Below are 13,856 nucleotides of genomic sequence, written 5' to 3' on the forward strand. Positions count from 1 at the left end.
CATGATCACAGAAACTAGATGTGAACTTGGGAACTTGTTATACAAACAGTTTATGAAAATAAAGATCGGACTGTTTGATGGAAACAGCGACTTTTCCTGGTCAGCAGGAAAGCGGATCCGTTTATACGAGAGTATGTATTCGCAAGACTACTACTGAACAAAAAAAGTATAATAAATAATACTACATCTTTCTAAATATGCACTTGTGCACTTGGTAATGGTGATCTTCCTTCCGCGTTTTAGGCAAATTGTTGGCTCCAGAGTTTGACCTGTCTTCCTCCCCCGGAACGGTGAAGGTTAAGATTTACAGAAAGCCATTTCTCAATGAACTTTTTGAATATGGACCGATTTACTCAGTCATTTTGTACCCGAAAGGACAGGAGAGTCAGGTTAGTTTTTAGCAAAGTGTCTTTGAATTAAATTAACTTGTTTACTATACTGCATGTCAGTGCAATATCTGAACTGGTGTTTCTTTTTTTCTGATGTAGGCTTTAACAGTAAATGATGATGATGAAGATGGAGAGGTGGAGTTCACTACATTACTGTTATGGCAGGAGTATTGTGTCCGTGTGAAGGTGGAGATGATGTCTAATGATGTGAGCAACACCTCATTGCCGCACTGCATATATACATCAGAAGGTACTATACATCAAATCACTTTTTAAATATCATAATCTTTTTTTTTTTTACATTTATTTTCTCAGTGCTGTTTTTATATAATACCAGCAAAACAGTAACGGGATAGTTCACCAGAAATGTACATTTTGTCATTAATTACTCACCCTTATGTCACCCAAACCCGTAAGACCTTCGTAAGCTTTTCACAATCAACGTTTAGCAAGGATGTTGCTAAAATAATCCATGCGGCATCAGCAGTCGAAACGTAATCTTTTTTCGAAACTACGAGAATGCTTTTTGCGGGCCAAGAAAACAACGATTATGCCTTTATTAAAAAAATGGTCTCCTCTTCATCCCCCTAGCTCCATTTTAGAGAGTACACCATAAAAAAAAAAATTCGTAAAATTTACGGTAAAAAAACGGTAGTTGTGACTGCCGGAATTCGACCGTGCAGGGAATTCTGGGAATGTCAGTTTTTTTCTATTTTTCCATTCACTGTTTAACAGGTTTTTGCCGTAGCGTTTTCATAGTTTTTAAAACATTGGTCATTTTTTGCAGTGTATCCACATAACGTAAACAACATATTTTGTTCTGTGTCAGCACCACCGCTCGGATATATTGTTTTTGCTCTTTACTCTATGATCAGAACAAAAACAATGTACCCAACTGGTGGCGCTGACACAGAACAGAACACTCTGTTTACCTTCAGTGGATACTCTCCAAAACCGCGCCAAAGTGTTCTTGTAGCTTCGTAAGGTTATGGTCGAATCAATGATGTCACATGAACTACGTTTCTGGACCTTGATCATGGTAGGATTCTTGCTGTCTATGAGATGATCAGAGCTCTCGGAATTCATCAAAAATATCTTAATTTGAAGACGAACAAAGGTCTTACAGGTTTGAAACAACATGAGGGTAATTAATTACAGAATTTTAATTTCTGGGTGAACAATTCATTCAAATCAGTATACGCATGTGGCACAAAGTAAACCTCTTGAGGTTGATTCAAGGCCCTTGAGCTTTGCGTCGGGGTTTACTATTTCCTATGTAAGTTTCTAAAATTATTTCTTGGTGAAATTTAAAGCACTTTCCCTTGTTTGTCAGACACGTCCCTGGTGATCTCCATGGCCATTATCGGAGTAGTTGGAGTCATGTCCTTCTTCATATTCGCAGTCTGTTTCTTTCTGAAGCGTCCTGGTAAAATGCCCACTGTTCTGGTGAGTCAACTTGGAGATTTTGAAATAAATACAGTTTCATCAAAACTAAAAGTGTTAGAGCAAGCCAGTTTCAGAGTCTGAAAAAAGGAATAAAATGTAAGAAGCAAAGTTCAGTACTGACCCATGTCATAAGATTTGCTTCTCCTTTCGAGGAACAGCAGCAGAAAAGGGAAATGCTGGGGATTTTTTTTTAATGTCTTGCATATAAGCCATCTCAATGTTTGGTTTAAATGATAACACAATACCATTCACAACGAAACTATTTTGACACTTTCTGGTCGACAGATAAATGAATACATCATATACGAATATATGTGTATTCAGAGTTAGAAAAAAATTATTATATGCTCATCATTATAATTATTAATATGCTCATCAAGACATTTATTTAATAAAAAAATACAGTAAAATAATAATATTGTAAAATAATTTTACAGCTTATTTTTTTATTATTTAATTTACTTATGTGATGGTTTTGTAAGAATTTTTAAAAATTTTGTGAAAATTTTGAAATATTAAGCAGCAGTCGTTGCCACATAATCTTTACAAAAATATATTTTAATTTAATGTTCAAGAAACATTTTAGCATTAGTAATTATTGGTGTTAACCAATAAATCGTTTTGCCCCTAATCATTAAATTTTTTCGACAAAACAATACATACATATTTGTTTATTATTCATTAATTATTATTCATTTATTATTATACTTTGTTCAGGATTTTTGACCGCATGCTTTATTGAATGAATACTTTAATGAAGGCGTTATTTAAAAATAAATTAAATTAAAATTAAATTAAAAATAAATCAAATCAAATCAAATAATAAAAGTCTACAAACATTTACTAAATGTTTATTATTTAATTTGTGTTTCCAACAGAAATCTGCTGTGCATGTATGGAACCCTATGAATGTAGGATTGATCCAAGTGGAAACAGTCACTGATAAGGGATGGCTCCTGACTAGCAACAAAACAGCAGGAAAGGTTAAAGCATTTGATGAGAACAAGGACCTTTTGGAGGAGGACAAAGAGAGAAGGGAGAGTACAGACAGTGGAGTGAGTGTCGGCCAGCAGCATTCGATTAAGAACCGAGGCACAGATGGACTTACAGGACAGGAAGATAGCGGCTGTGGGAGTCTGACAGGCACAGAGGACAGTCTCAGCAGTGGAAGAAGAAGCCTGGAAGAGCTCCCTTTTCTAGATGGTGAAGTAAATGAAAGTGAAAGAAAAGAGGACAGTGGCTTGGGAATGGGAAACCAGGATGCTTCCGACAGTCTCAAGGAAACAGACGGTGACCTCCTTTCTGAGATAGTAATAGTTGGGGATGGATATCGTAGTCAGAGTCCTTCAGCTGATGCTGAAAGTGAAACCAAGATCCCATGTGACATAGACGCTAACATGGCCTGCCCTAGCAGTGGCTATCGGTCTGGTCATGTGACGTGCTCGTGTTCTGACATTGAAACTTGCATGTGGTGCAGAACCAGGAAGCTTCTAACAGACAGTGATTCATTGTCTCATGAGCAAACTAGCTGTACTTTTGCAACCGATACTGACAATGACAGATCGAGCTATTTGAACACATCACCTTTACAGTCCGTGAATGTATCAGGATTGGAAGATTCGTCAAACGAGAACTGCGGCGAGTCGTCTCTTTTTATCAGCTGCCCGCTACTTCTACAAGAACCTTGCCAGCTGGACACTTTACCTCTTAAATTAGGAGATGTGGAACTGACATTCACGTGAGACGTGAGACTCTGTCATGAATGTGAAAGCTCTGAACAAAGCGTATCTGCTGTTTGTCCAGCCGGCGTTTATTTCTCGCATAGATGCTAAATATGGCTGTGTCGCTCATACTGGACTATCAGATGTGGGACTGCCCCTCTGTGACTTCCTGCAAGCACTGGGTGATCTATATGCTGTTTCACCTATATGCTGTCATAGAGAAGACAGTCGAGCTTCTACTTAAGTGACCAAGAGTGTGACCAAGAGTGAGATACTATCGGAATATGATAATGATGATGCTGAGTCTAATCTCTTGTATCTCCCTCACCATTGAGCAGTGCTACAGAAGCTTCCTTAAAGAACCTTTAAATGATAAGTTCTTGATAGTCGCTTCTAGAAGAACCTTTAATATCCATGGAAGCCTTCAACTGCGCAAAAGAAAGTAAAAAGAAAGTAAACCATTGTTCTTCTGAAAACCTTTATATTTCGGAGTGTAGTGTGAAGAACATTATAAATATCGGAAAGCTTTTTTCCACTATAAAGAACCATTTGCTCAATGGAATTTTTTTGTAAATGTTAAAAGGTTCTTCGTAGGAACAACAATGACGATGACAGTAAAGAACCTGTACATACACGCACGCAAATTTGCACATGCATTGTACGTATTTATATTTTATGTATGTACTGACGTTTCTGATATGCTGAATATTGAGTTGAATGTAATGAAATTATGGAAAAACTACTACTACTAATAAAAAATCCATGAATTAAAAAGTGCAGTTATATATACAGAACTCACCCACATGGTAAGGATATGGCAAGTTATAATGGTTGCAAGTGTGACTGTGTGATTGCAAAAAAAAAAATATTGTAATATTTCGTAATATTTAATCCAAATCGGAAAATGCTCTTTCCCTTTTCTGATGACATCAGTCACGAGTGTCCTTAACCACGCCCCTCCAACTGTGTTCTTTTCTGAACAAAACACCTACTTTACTACATCCAATCAATTTGCACACCCTCTATTGTTCTCCACCACTACTCTGTTTCTCTTGGAAATACGTCCAAATAAAAAAATATGTTGCAAACTTCCGGTTCATACAGACTTTGAATAAAAAAATTACCAGTGTATGTTATTATTATTACATTCACTTTAATGCATTTGGCAGACACATTTATGCAAAGCCGCTTAAATTACATTCAAGGTACACATTTATACAAGTTTTCCCTGGGAATCAAACCCATGACCTTGGCGTTGTAACAACATTTTGTAAATTTTGTTTTAGCTTAAAAAAACTTTGGTGTCTCACTTTGGTGTCATTTAAGGACAAGACACGCATAATTAAAAAAAATGAAAATACAGAGCAAATGCTTCTTTCCAAAATTCCAACTTTGGTCCAAATGGGTGACCTGTGATTCTGCATATTACCAGCAAGAACATATGCAAATCGTGAGTCAAGAATATCTGTATGAAATTCCAACGTAATAATAAACTAACCACTACTAATGACACAGGAGAAAAACAGCACTTCCTCTAGTGGAAACCCACAAAAACCTGTGACTTTTTGCATATTAAAATGACAGGAAACGCTCGCGACCACATCATCTCTTTAAAACAATTATAACTACAGAAATAAAAAAACCTGGTGGAGAATCCATGAGCATTTTACCCTGGATATAAAAATAATCTTCCGAAGTAAGAACTCACAGATCTTGTGCAAACACATTGCTCATTATTTCCATCCTGTCACTGCACTATATGACGAAACAGACTGAGAGAACGAATGCGAATAAGAGAGTGAAACTCAGCCACAATCATTGACCTCCATCTTCAGATAGGGAAGGAAACAAAAAGTACTTAACACACCGTCACAGAAGCTTACAAGGCTCTATATGTACTAAACTTGGAAATAGGAAATGCTGATTTGGAGACAAACAATCACGGTGATTCCACGTTGTGAAAATAGTTGAAAACTTTTCACGGAAGCGTACGTACAGCTTTAGAAATCGGTCTTGGCACTGTAGTCATTATCAGATGGGGTTTTTTTTCAAAGAAAGACCTCAATCTGATATGGACTGCAATACGGCAAGAGGACTGATTTGAATACTTGCTTTCTCTGAAAAGACTTGTGTTTGCAGTCAACTGTAGAACGTCAGGCAAATTTGCTTCTCATCTCAATAGCACATCGGTTGCTCAAAGAAACCACACAGCTTCAACTGGTGGAGAACACAACATCAACATTTAAACCCACCTACAATTAAATCACACATGCTCCGTTTTGAAACTGCCAGGTTGATGAATAGTGAAATTGTTTCACTTTCTGTACTACAGACTATACACTGCACTGAATCAGGTGGTAAATTATTTGTTTCTTTATAAAAGTCTAAAACAACTGTAGAAAATTATACTTTATCGCATTTCTGTTTTTATCTGTCAAATTTTTGTATTAAAGGTTTATATTACAGTATAATAATGATTGCCTTTCAATGCATCTTTTCTAAAAGATAAAGACAGTACATCCAGAGATCTATATGTCAAAAAAAATCATACATTTGGGTTTGAAATTATTTAAGATTTTTAAATTCTATATCCGCAGCAATACATACCTATATCAACATAATAAAACAGTGCTAGGGTTCACCTATTGAACCAGCGTTTTAGCGTCACTAAATGGACATTTATCTTTAAAAATGCGACGAAACGTGCATTGTCCAAATGAGCAGAAGGTAGAAAGGGAAGGAGTAAATAAAGGGAAATACTTTTTATTTTGTAATAGTAATTGGAAGAGGGCGGGATGCCAGTGGTTTTCAAATTTATCCCTGGGGACCCACAGCTCTGTATATTTCGCGTGTCTCCCTCATTTACACACCTGATTCTGATCATCAGCTCATTAAGAAAGAGCTCCATGAACTCAAATGAGTGTGTCAGATAAGGGTAACATGCAAAATGCGCAGAGCTGTGGGTCCTGAGGAACAGGATTGAAAACAGCTGGTATATGCAATAAATCAATGTCTTGAACTTGATGCAAGCTGTAACCAGTCACCAGTACAAGGAGATAAAAAGAAGTCTACCATAGGCTCTTTGGGGCTTGTTAAAGACCAGTCGAGCCGCTGCACTCTGAATCATTTGTATAGGTTTGATTTTGCTTGATGGAAGTCCAGCCAGAAGATCATTGCAGTAGTCCAACCTAGAAAAGACGAGGGCCTGGACAAGAAGTTGTTCAGCATGCTCCGTTAGAAAAAGCCTGATCTTTTTTGATGTTGTATAAAGCAAATCTGCAAGATTGAGAAACCTTCGCAATGTGATACTCATACACTCATTATTCTACACTCACGATTTGCAAAACATCTTTAAAAAACCTACTGACACTAAATATGATCATATGTAATTTTGTCTAAACCCTTATTTGTGCATTAATTTGCACTTCACAGGTGCATTGCTACTGTATGAATCAACTTATTAACATTCGATTGAAGTGCCACTGAGTTACTAAAAACATTACTTTAACATTACTAAAACATACCAAAAACAAAACACAGGAAGCGCTTTAGAATGTGCTTCCTGTGTTCTGTCTTTGATGTCACACCTCAACATTTGTGATAATTATAACTACCCAAATGGAGAACAGCGTACAACAAAGAGAGAGAGAGAGAGAGAAAGAGAGAAATAGAACTATGATCTCAATAAGATCTAAAAATGACTAGATCTCTGGAAATTCTACAGTAGCAGAAATCTTCTCATCTAGGGATCTCCACAGACATTGCATTCGTTTATCTGTGTAACCCTTTACAAAGAGACACCTACAGATTAGAAAAAAGTGGGATAATCGTGGAGTTTTTGTGGGTTAAACTGACATCTCACTCCTCCATGCTAAAAACTACTATTAGCTTTGTCATGACTGCGGTTTGCAGCATATTTTCCGCCCTCACAGATAGTATCTGCCACACATGACTGACACTGAATGGAGAGATTTTGAGTGTATCATCTCAGGGTTTGCCCCACTCTAATATATAGATAATAGATAACAACCCACTACACACTTCCTTGCTGTTATCAACTTTTAATGAGTCAGCAAAGAAGTTAATCATGACCATACATTTCAGTTTTACAGTGTACATTTTGGCAAGATTCAAATTCAAAGTGTCTTGACATTTATGTGGAGAGATGCATGTCTCGTGCTGAGTATCAGAGAGGAAGCGAGTAGGAAGGACTGATGAAGAATGTGGTTTTCTTTAGTTTCTCAGTAACTGAAGAAAACAACTGTGTATATACGTATATATATTTATATATATATATATATATATATATATATATATATATATATATATATATATATATATATATATATATATATATATATATATATATATATATATATATATATATATATATATATATATATATATATATATATATATATATATATATATATATATATATATATATATATATATATATATATATATATATATATATATATATATATATATATATATATGAAAATGAAACTGAAGCACTGGCTAATTTGGTGTTGGAGGTTTCATTGATAAATTTGAGCAGCCTGGTGGCCAATCTTCATTGATTGCACATTCCACCAATAAGAGCAGAGTGTGAAGGTTTAATTAGCAGAGTAATAGCTTAGTGTTGCTTTAAATATTGCAATGCACACAACATTATGTGTGACATATCAGAGTACAAAAGAGGAGGAATTGTCGGTGCACGTCTTGCTGGCGCATCTGTGACCCAGAGAGCAAGTCTTTATGTATCAAGAACCACAGTATCCAGGGTTATGGCAACATACCACAAAGAAAGTCGAACCACATCCAACAGGAGTAACTGTGGATGCAAGAGGAAGCTGTCTGAAAGGGGTGTACGGGTGCTAACCTGGATTGTATCCAAAAAACATAAAACCACAGCTGACCTATTCATTGCAGATATAAATGTGCATGTCAACTCTTATGTTTCCACCAACACTTGTGCCAATGCCACAAGTCGGTTTCAATGGTGCCAGCAGTGAAAATCTTGGGCTGTGGACAAAGAGTCCACCTTCACTGTCTTTCCAACATTCGGGGAGATTTACTGTGTGGGGAAACCCCAAAGAAGCGTACCACCCGGACTGCTGCATGGGGGTGGATCAGTGATGGTTTGGGCTGCAATCTCATGCCATCCCCTAGGCCCAATACTTGTGCTAGATGAGCGCATCACTGCCAAGGACTACCAAACCATAGAGGACCATGTGCACCCAGTGGTTCAAACATTGTATCCTAAAGGCCGTGTATCTGATAATGCACCCAGCAAGACAGAGTGATTTGATGTCCTAGAAAGTGAAGTTGAACATTGCCCATGGCCTTAACTATAGAATGCAACTGCCTATGCTTAAATATTACTATAGCATTCCACAATTTACTAGAACTTTTATCAGGCCAAAAGTGGCAAGCTCTGAAAAACTACACCTTCCTCAGCTCCACATGTATAGATCTGCTGCGGGTTATTATAGCTGCAGCAGTACCTCTTAATACTCACAGCATGTAGCTAGATCTGTTCTGCCGGGACCAAACATATTAACATGGTCCTATCCATTACCATGCAAAACGTGTTCATGAGTTGCCATGATAGAAATAGTTTTGTCTGCCAAATAAAAAGAATTGACTCAGAACAGTCTAAACGAGTCGTCAGTAATTTGAATACCAGTTCTGTCATAATCTAATTTTAGAACAAATCATTGGAAAATAAGGGTTAAATAAAATTTCTCATTTGCATGCAATATACTATAGGCGACTAAAAAATAATAACAGGAACCTATGTTTATAATAGGAGCACTTTAAAATACATACTGCTCCAAATGATTCAGTGAGACAGTTCTACGAATCAAACTGACTCATGATTCAAACCATTGGCGGACCTGTTTCACAGCAAAGAATCAAACGAATAATTAATTCACGCAAACAATTTGATGCCGCTGTATTTGAATTATGACACTGTTTTGAATTAAACATGTACTGAAACTGTAATGCATAAATTTAAATGACATGGGACGGACAAATCTAGCATGTCATGAGGGCTTATACTTAAGAGAACACTCACAGTCAGTGGAAACTGTATCGATTACTCACCCTCATGTCACTCCAAACCCACATGCAGTTTTTTTTTTTTTTCATGGACTGCAAAGACAATGTAAAGGCTAAATTGGCCAGGCCTGGTCTAAAAAAAAAATCACTTGCTTTAAAAAGCTGTTAAAAACCTCAAATGTTAACTGCTGTCTCTCACTTCCTATAGACCACCGCAGTGTTTTTCTTGTTGCTTGCCAGCTCAGTAGACAATGAGCCTTTTTAGATTTTGCATAAGCTGCAAGAGTTTAACAGCTAATAAAGATCTGACTGGTTTGCGGTTTAGTGCGCTGCTATGAGATACTGCCGTGAAACAAATCAGTAATAAAAAAACACAAAAGGAAGAGCAACCACAACAGAAATGTTCAGTGGAGTCCTTTTTAATAACATTAACAGAACAGTGAGAGTGGACTTTGAATTGAAAAATAACATTTAAAAATTATTAAAGGATAATACTTGAAGTCTCACACACACACACACACACACACACACACATTATATATAGAATAAGGATAATATACTAGACTATTAAGTCTGACCTGATATGACCAAATATGACCGCATTTTCCTTCAAAAGTCACCCAAGAGGACTTCTACAAATCGTAATGAATATGTTGTGATCTTTCTGTTATGACTGAAGAGATTAATATTTCATCAGTGTATATGACCTTTGACGTCATTGTTATTTGGAAACAGCCTGGCTTGAGAAGAAGACTTCACCGTGTTTTTGTGGTGACACTGAAACAGTGACAAAAGTCAGAGAATGTTAGAGACGCAAAAAGAAAGCGATCGCAAAAAAGAAATAAAGGTGTGCTGTTATTTCCTAGCTGCGTGAAAATCATTTTAACCAGTTATGAATCATCAGCATTCCTCAGATTCACACTTTTCACAGAATTAAACGATAATAATAAATAGACAGGATTCATAAGACTGTGGAAATAATTGGTTACAGGTGATATAAAATCAAAAAGGAACGGAAAACAAAAAACGGTGGGCGTATGTACAATATTTATAGACACTGAGAGAATGTCACATGAGCAGCGATGTTCGTTATTTCTTGTCAACGATTCTGCTGATTGAAAACGGAGGTGATGATTTCTTAATCCCAACTTTCCTGTAAAGATACGCACAATTGAAATAAGCAATGATGAAAAATGGTTCCACACATAAACACAAATATTAGTAAGCTATCACTTACTTAAAAATGTTGTCTTTCACCGAAGGCTCTGTCAAAGAAGAGAAAAAAAATCCTCACTGTTAATTGCGCAGTTGTCTGTTAGTTCAAAGACTAAGGAATGGAGATGCTGCTTACTTTTGCGCTTGCAGCATTTGATTTTCTTGATGCAGATCTGTACCAAACAGATCAGCACGAACAATCCCAAGATCCCAAACGCCACGGCTATCCCGATCGACACTGATGTATCTGAAAGGTTCAATCACATAATTCAAACTAAATGCCACCACAGAGCTTTAAATTACACGCATGCTGTGTAGACTTCACATTTGTCATTATTTAAAATATTCTTTAAACCAAAGATGCTAAATACTAATGTTGGGCTCTTTGAATTTGCGTATCAATTTGTAGTGTCGAAAAAAGTGTCCCAAAGGAACCTGGTGGTCTACAATTTCTGGTAAGAATACAACGCATAGATCCCTGCATACTCTAATGGCTAATATTTGCAGTCACACCTTTTATATGTTTTATTTATATGTTATAAATGAGTGATAAGTAGTAAATATCTTGTTAAACGAAAATACTTGTTTTATATGACTGTTTTTTCTGGCCATTATAGGCATAATTCATAAAGTTCTGTCATTAATGACTCACCCTCATGTCGTTCCATGTCGTTTGTTTATGATCGGAACGCAAATGAAGATATTTTTGATAAAATCTACAGGATAATACATCTAGTAAATCTAACCGAATATGATTACATTTTCCTTGAAATCAGACATCATGATATGTGAGTCAAGATCCATATTCCATCACGTAGATAATGTTGCATAACAGGAAATCCATCACTCGAGAAGACTTCCTTGTAAGATAATGTTGTGAGCTTTATACTGTGACTGAAGAGACTAATATGTCATATAATAAGTGTATGGTGACCTTTTTGTCACGTTTATGTGGAATGCATACACACATGCATCACGGACGCGCATCAAAGACTGGCACGAAAGAGAATGCGCTTTTGAATAAAGCCATTTATTTAGTTTCGTTTGCGCACAAAAGGTATTCATTGCAGTGTTTTAGAATAAATAACCTAATAACCACTGAGGTCACATGGACTACTTTGACAATTCTACTTTGAAACTACTACAAAACTACTTTGACTTCCTGACTACACTTCTGGGCCTTAAAAGTGGCAGTTGCATTGGTGTCAGAGCAGAGTCAGAAAGCTTTGGGTTTCAACAAAAAATAACTTAATTTGTTCCTAAGATGAGTGAAGGTGTTATGCCAGGATAAATTAAAAAAAACAAAAAAAAACTGTGACTGTGTTCATCTGAAACAAGAGAGTCGTAAACACCTAGGATGGCTTTGGGGTGAGTAAAATATAAGGTCATTTTAATTTTTGGGTGAACTATTTCTTTAAAATATAGGCTATTGAAGAACAAGGAAATCACACCACGGAACAGTTTTTAAAAGACTTATCGAATAGCTCTGTATCGAGTAGCTTTATATTGTTGCATGTGACTGACAGCCATTTTGGTTGTTTTTATGTGTCATCACCCCAGTAAAGTGTGGGAGGTCTGTGATTTTATTAAATTCCCAACTTGCAATTAAGAGTTTGACAAAAACATACATATATTTGGTAGGCAGAACACCCCTGGTAAAAAACTAAACAAAAAAAACATGCCGGTTAGGTATGTTTTGAAGCTGGAATGCTAGTTTATGCTAGTTGGGCCAGCTTAGGACCAGCACATGACCAGCTTAGGACCAGGAGACCGGCAAAGGACCATCTTAAACCAGCTCAAACCAGCATCCCAGCTTCAAAACATAACCAGCATATGTATCTTATTTTAGTTAGTTATGAACGCTAAGTGCTAATTGCTAAAATCTAGCATAGCTTAACATGTATTATGCACGTTAAAAGTCGAACGAACGCACAAATACATTGACAGACACTACCACCGTGTCCCTGATGTTCTGAACACTGTAAACATTTGCATTTATTAATTCGGTAGATGCTTTTATCAGCAACCTCACAAGACATTTGTGGTAACACCAGCACAGCACTTTGAATCTACAAAATGTCTTTGAGTTAAAAAAAAACTTATTTGTGAACAGCAATAGCCACATTCCGATAAACTGAGTTTCTTACCCATGATGCCTTTTTTCCTGAAAGCAGCTGTAGTTTTTTTTTATTTTTTTTATTACAATGCTCCGAAGAAAAGCGCGCTATACCTTTTTATTTAGAGAAACGAGTCTTTTCTGCCACAGTGCTAGCTTTTTGTGTGTCTAATTAGCCTGGTGTGCATCTGTTGACTGGGAAAAGCTGATGTTTTCTAAACTGGTCTGTCTTCATTCTCTTTTTGACATTTTGTAAAAGGTCCACCCTTTTACAACGATGCTTTATTTTCACCTGACTACTATCGCTTGTTCTGATTGCTGCTTTATTGTGTTTGTTTTAGCGATGACGACATTTCTTTCAGTCATGCTAAGACTCCGACTACATGTCTCCTTTTTCTTTCGGAGACTCTGAAGTGATTTAAGGACAAATGATTTCAGCTGAAAATAGAATGTTTTCTGTTCTGGTAAATGTGAAGTATGCCGCAGCACGTCTTCACCACGTCTTCTTATATACACCTACATTTGTCATCTAGTTTAATGTCACTTGTCTGGTTATGAATCAGATGGAATGAGGTTTTGTGTTCCCTTTCTTTACGGTGCACAGTTGATGGGGGAGGATCGGGTAATATGTATGTGGTTCATACTGCCCTCTGCTGCTTTATAGTATAATACAGCAAGATGGGTGGCATTGACCAGTGATGCATTAACCACAGGCCCTTCATGGACTCAGAATGCAATTAAATACTCTTTAATTCAACAGCGGCTTCTAAAAGACAGAACGGGAAACACAAGGAAGGAAATATGAAACCAGAGAGATAGAGTTTAGACTTGTGAAAGAAAAAAGTCCATGTCAGTCCCAGCCCCCACCTTTTCAACCCCAAGTTTTTAGACGAAAGTATT

At 36.6% G+C, this 13,856-nt stretch overlaps 1 protein-coding gene and 1 long non-coding RNA gene across 2 annotated transcripts in view; one reads left to right on the forward strand and one right to left on the reverse strand.

Annotated features, from left to right (window-relative positions):
* The window catches only part of il10ra (interleukin 10 receptor, alpha), a 5,831-nt gene extending 1,501 nt beyond the window's left edge, over nt 1-4,330 (forward strand). The window contains 5 exon segments of the mRNA XM_043259810.1: nt 1-131; nt 244-389; nt 489-639; nt 1,723-1,835; nt 2,714-4,330. The exon segment at nt 1-131 is cut by the window's left edge and continues 45 nt beyond it. Of these exon segments, the coding sequence (XP_043115745.1) occupies nt 1-131; nt 244-389; nt 489-639; nt 1,723-1,835; nt 2,714-3,577 (1,405 nt within the window). The 3' untranslated portion in view covers nt 3,578-4,330.
* Nucleotides 4,331-10,038: 5,708 nt separating this feature from the next.
* Nucleotides 10,039-13,221, reverse strand: LOC122359217. Its single transcript, XR_006252692.1, has 4 exons — nt 12,988-13,221; nt 10,977-11,087; nt 10,863-10,890; nt 10,039-10,778 (listed from the first exon to the last, which is right to left on the reverse strand). It is a non-coding gene; the product is annotated as an uncharacterized LOC122359217 (long non-coding RNA).
* Between the last annotated feature and the right edge of the window lie 635 nt (nt 13,222-13,856).

Source organism: Puntigrus tetrazona, chromosome 15 (assembly GCF_018831695.1).
Source record: "Puntigrus tetrazona isolate hp1 chromosome 15, ASM1883169v1, whole genome shotgun sequence".
Classification (NCBI taxonomy): domain Eukaryota; kingdom Metazoa; phylum Chordata; class Actinopteri; order Cypriniformes; family Cyprinidae; genus Puntigrus; species Puntigrus tetrazona.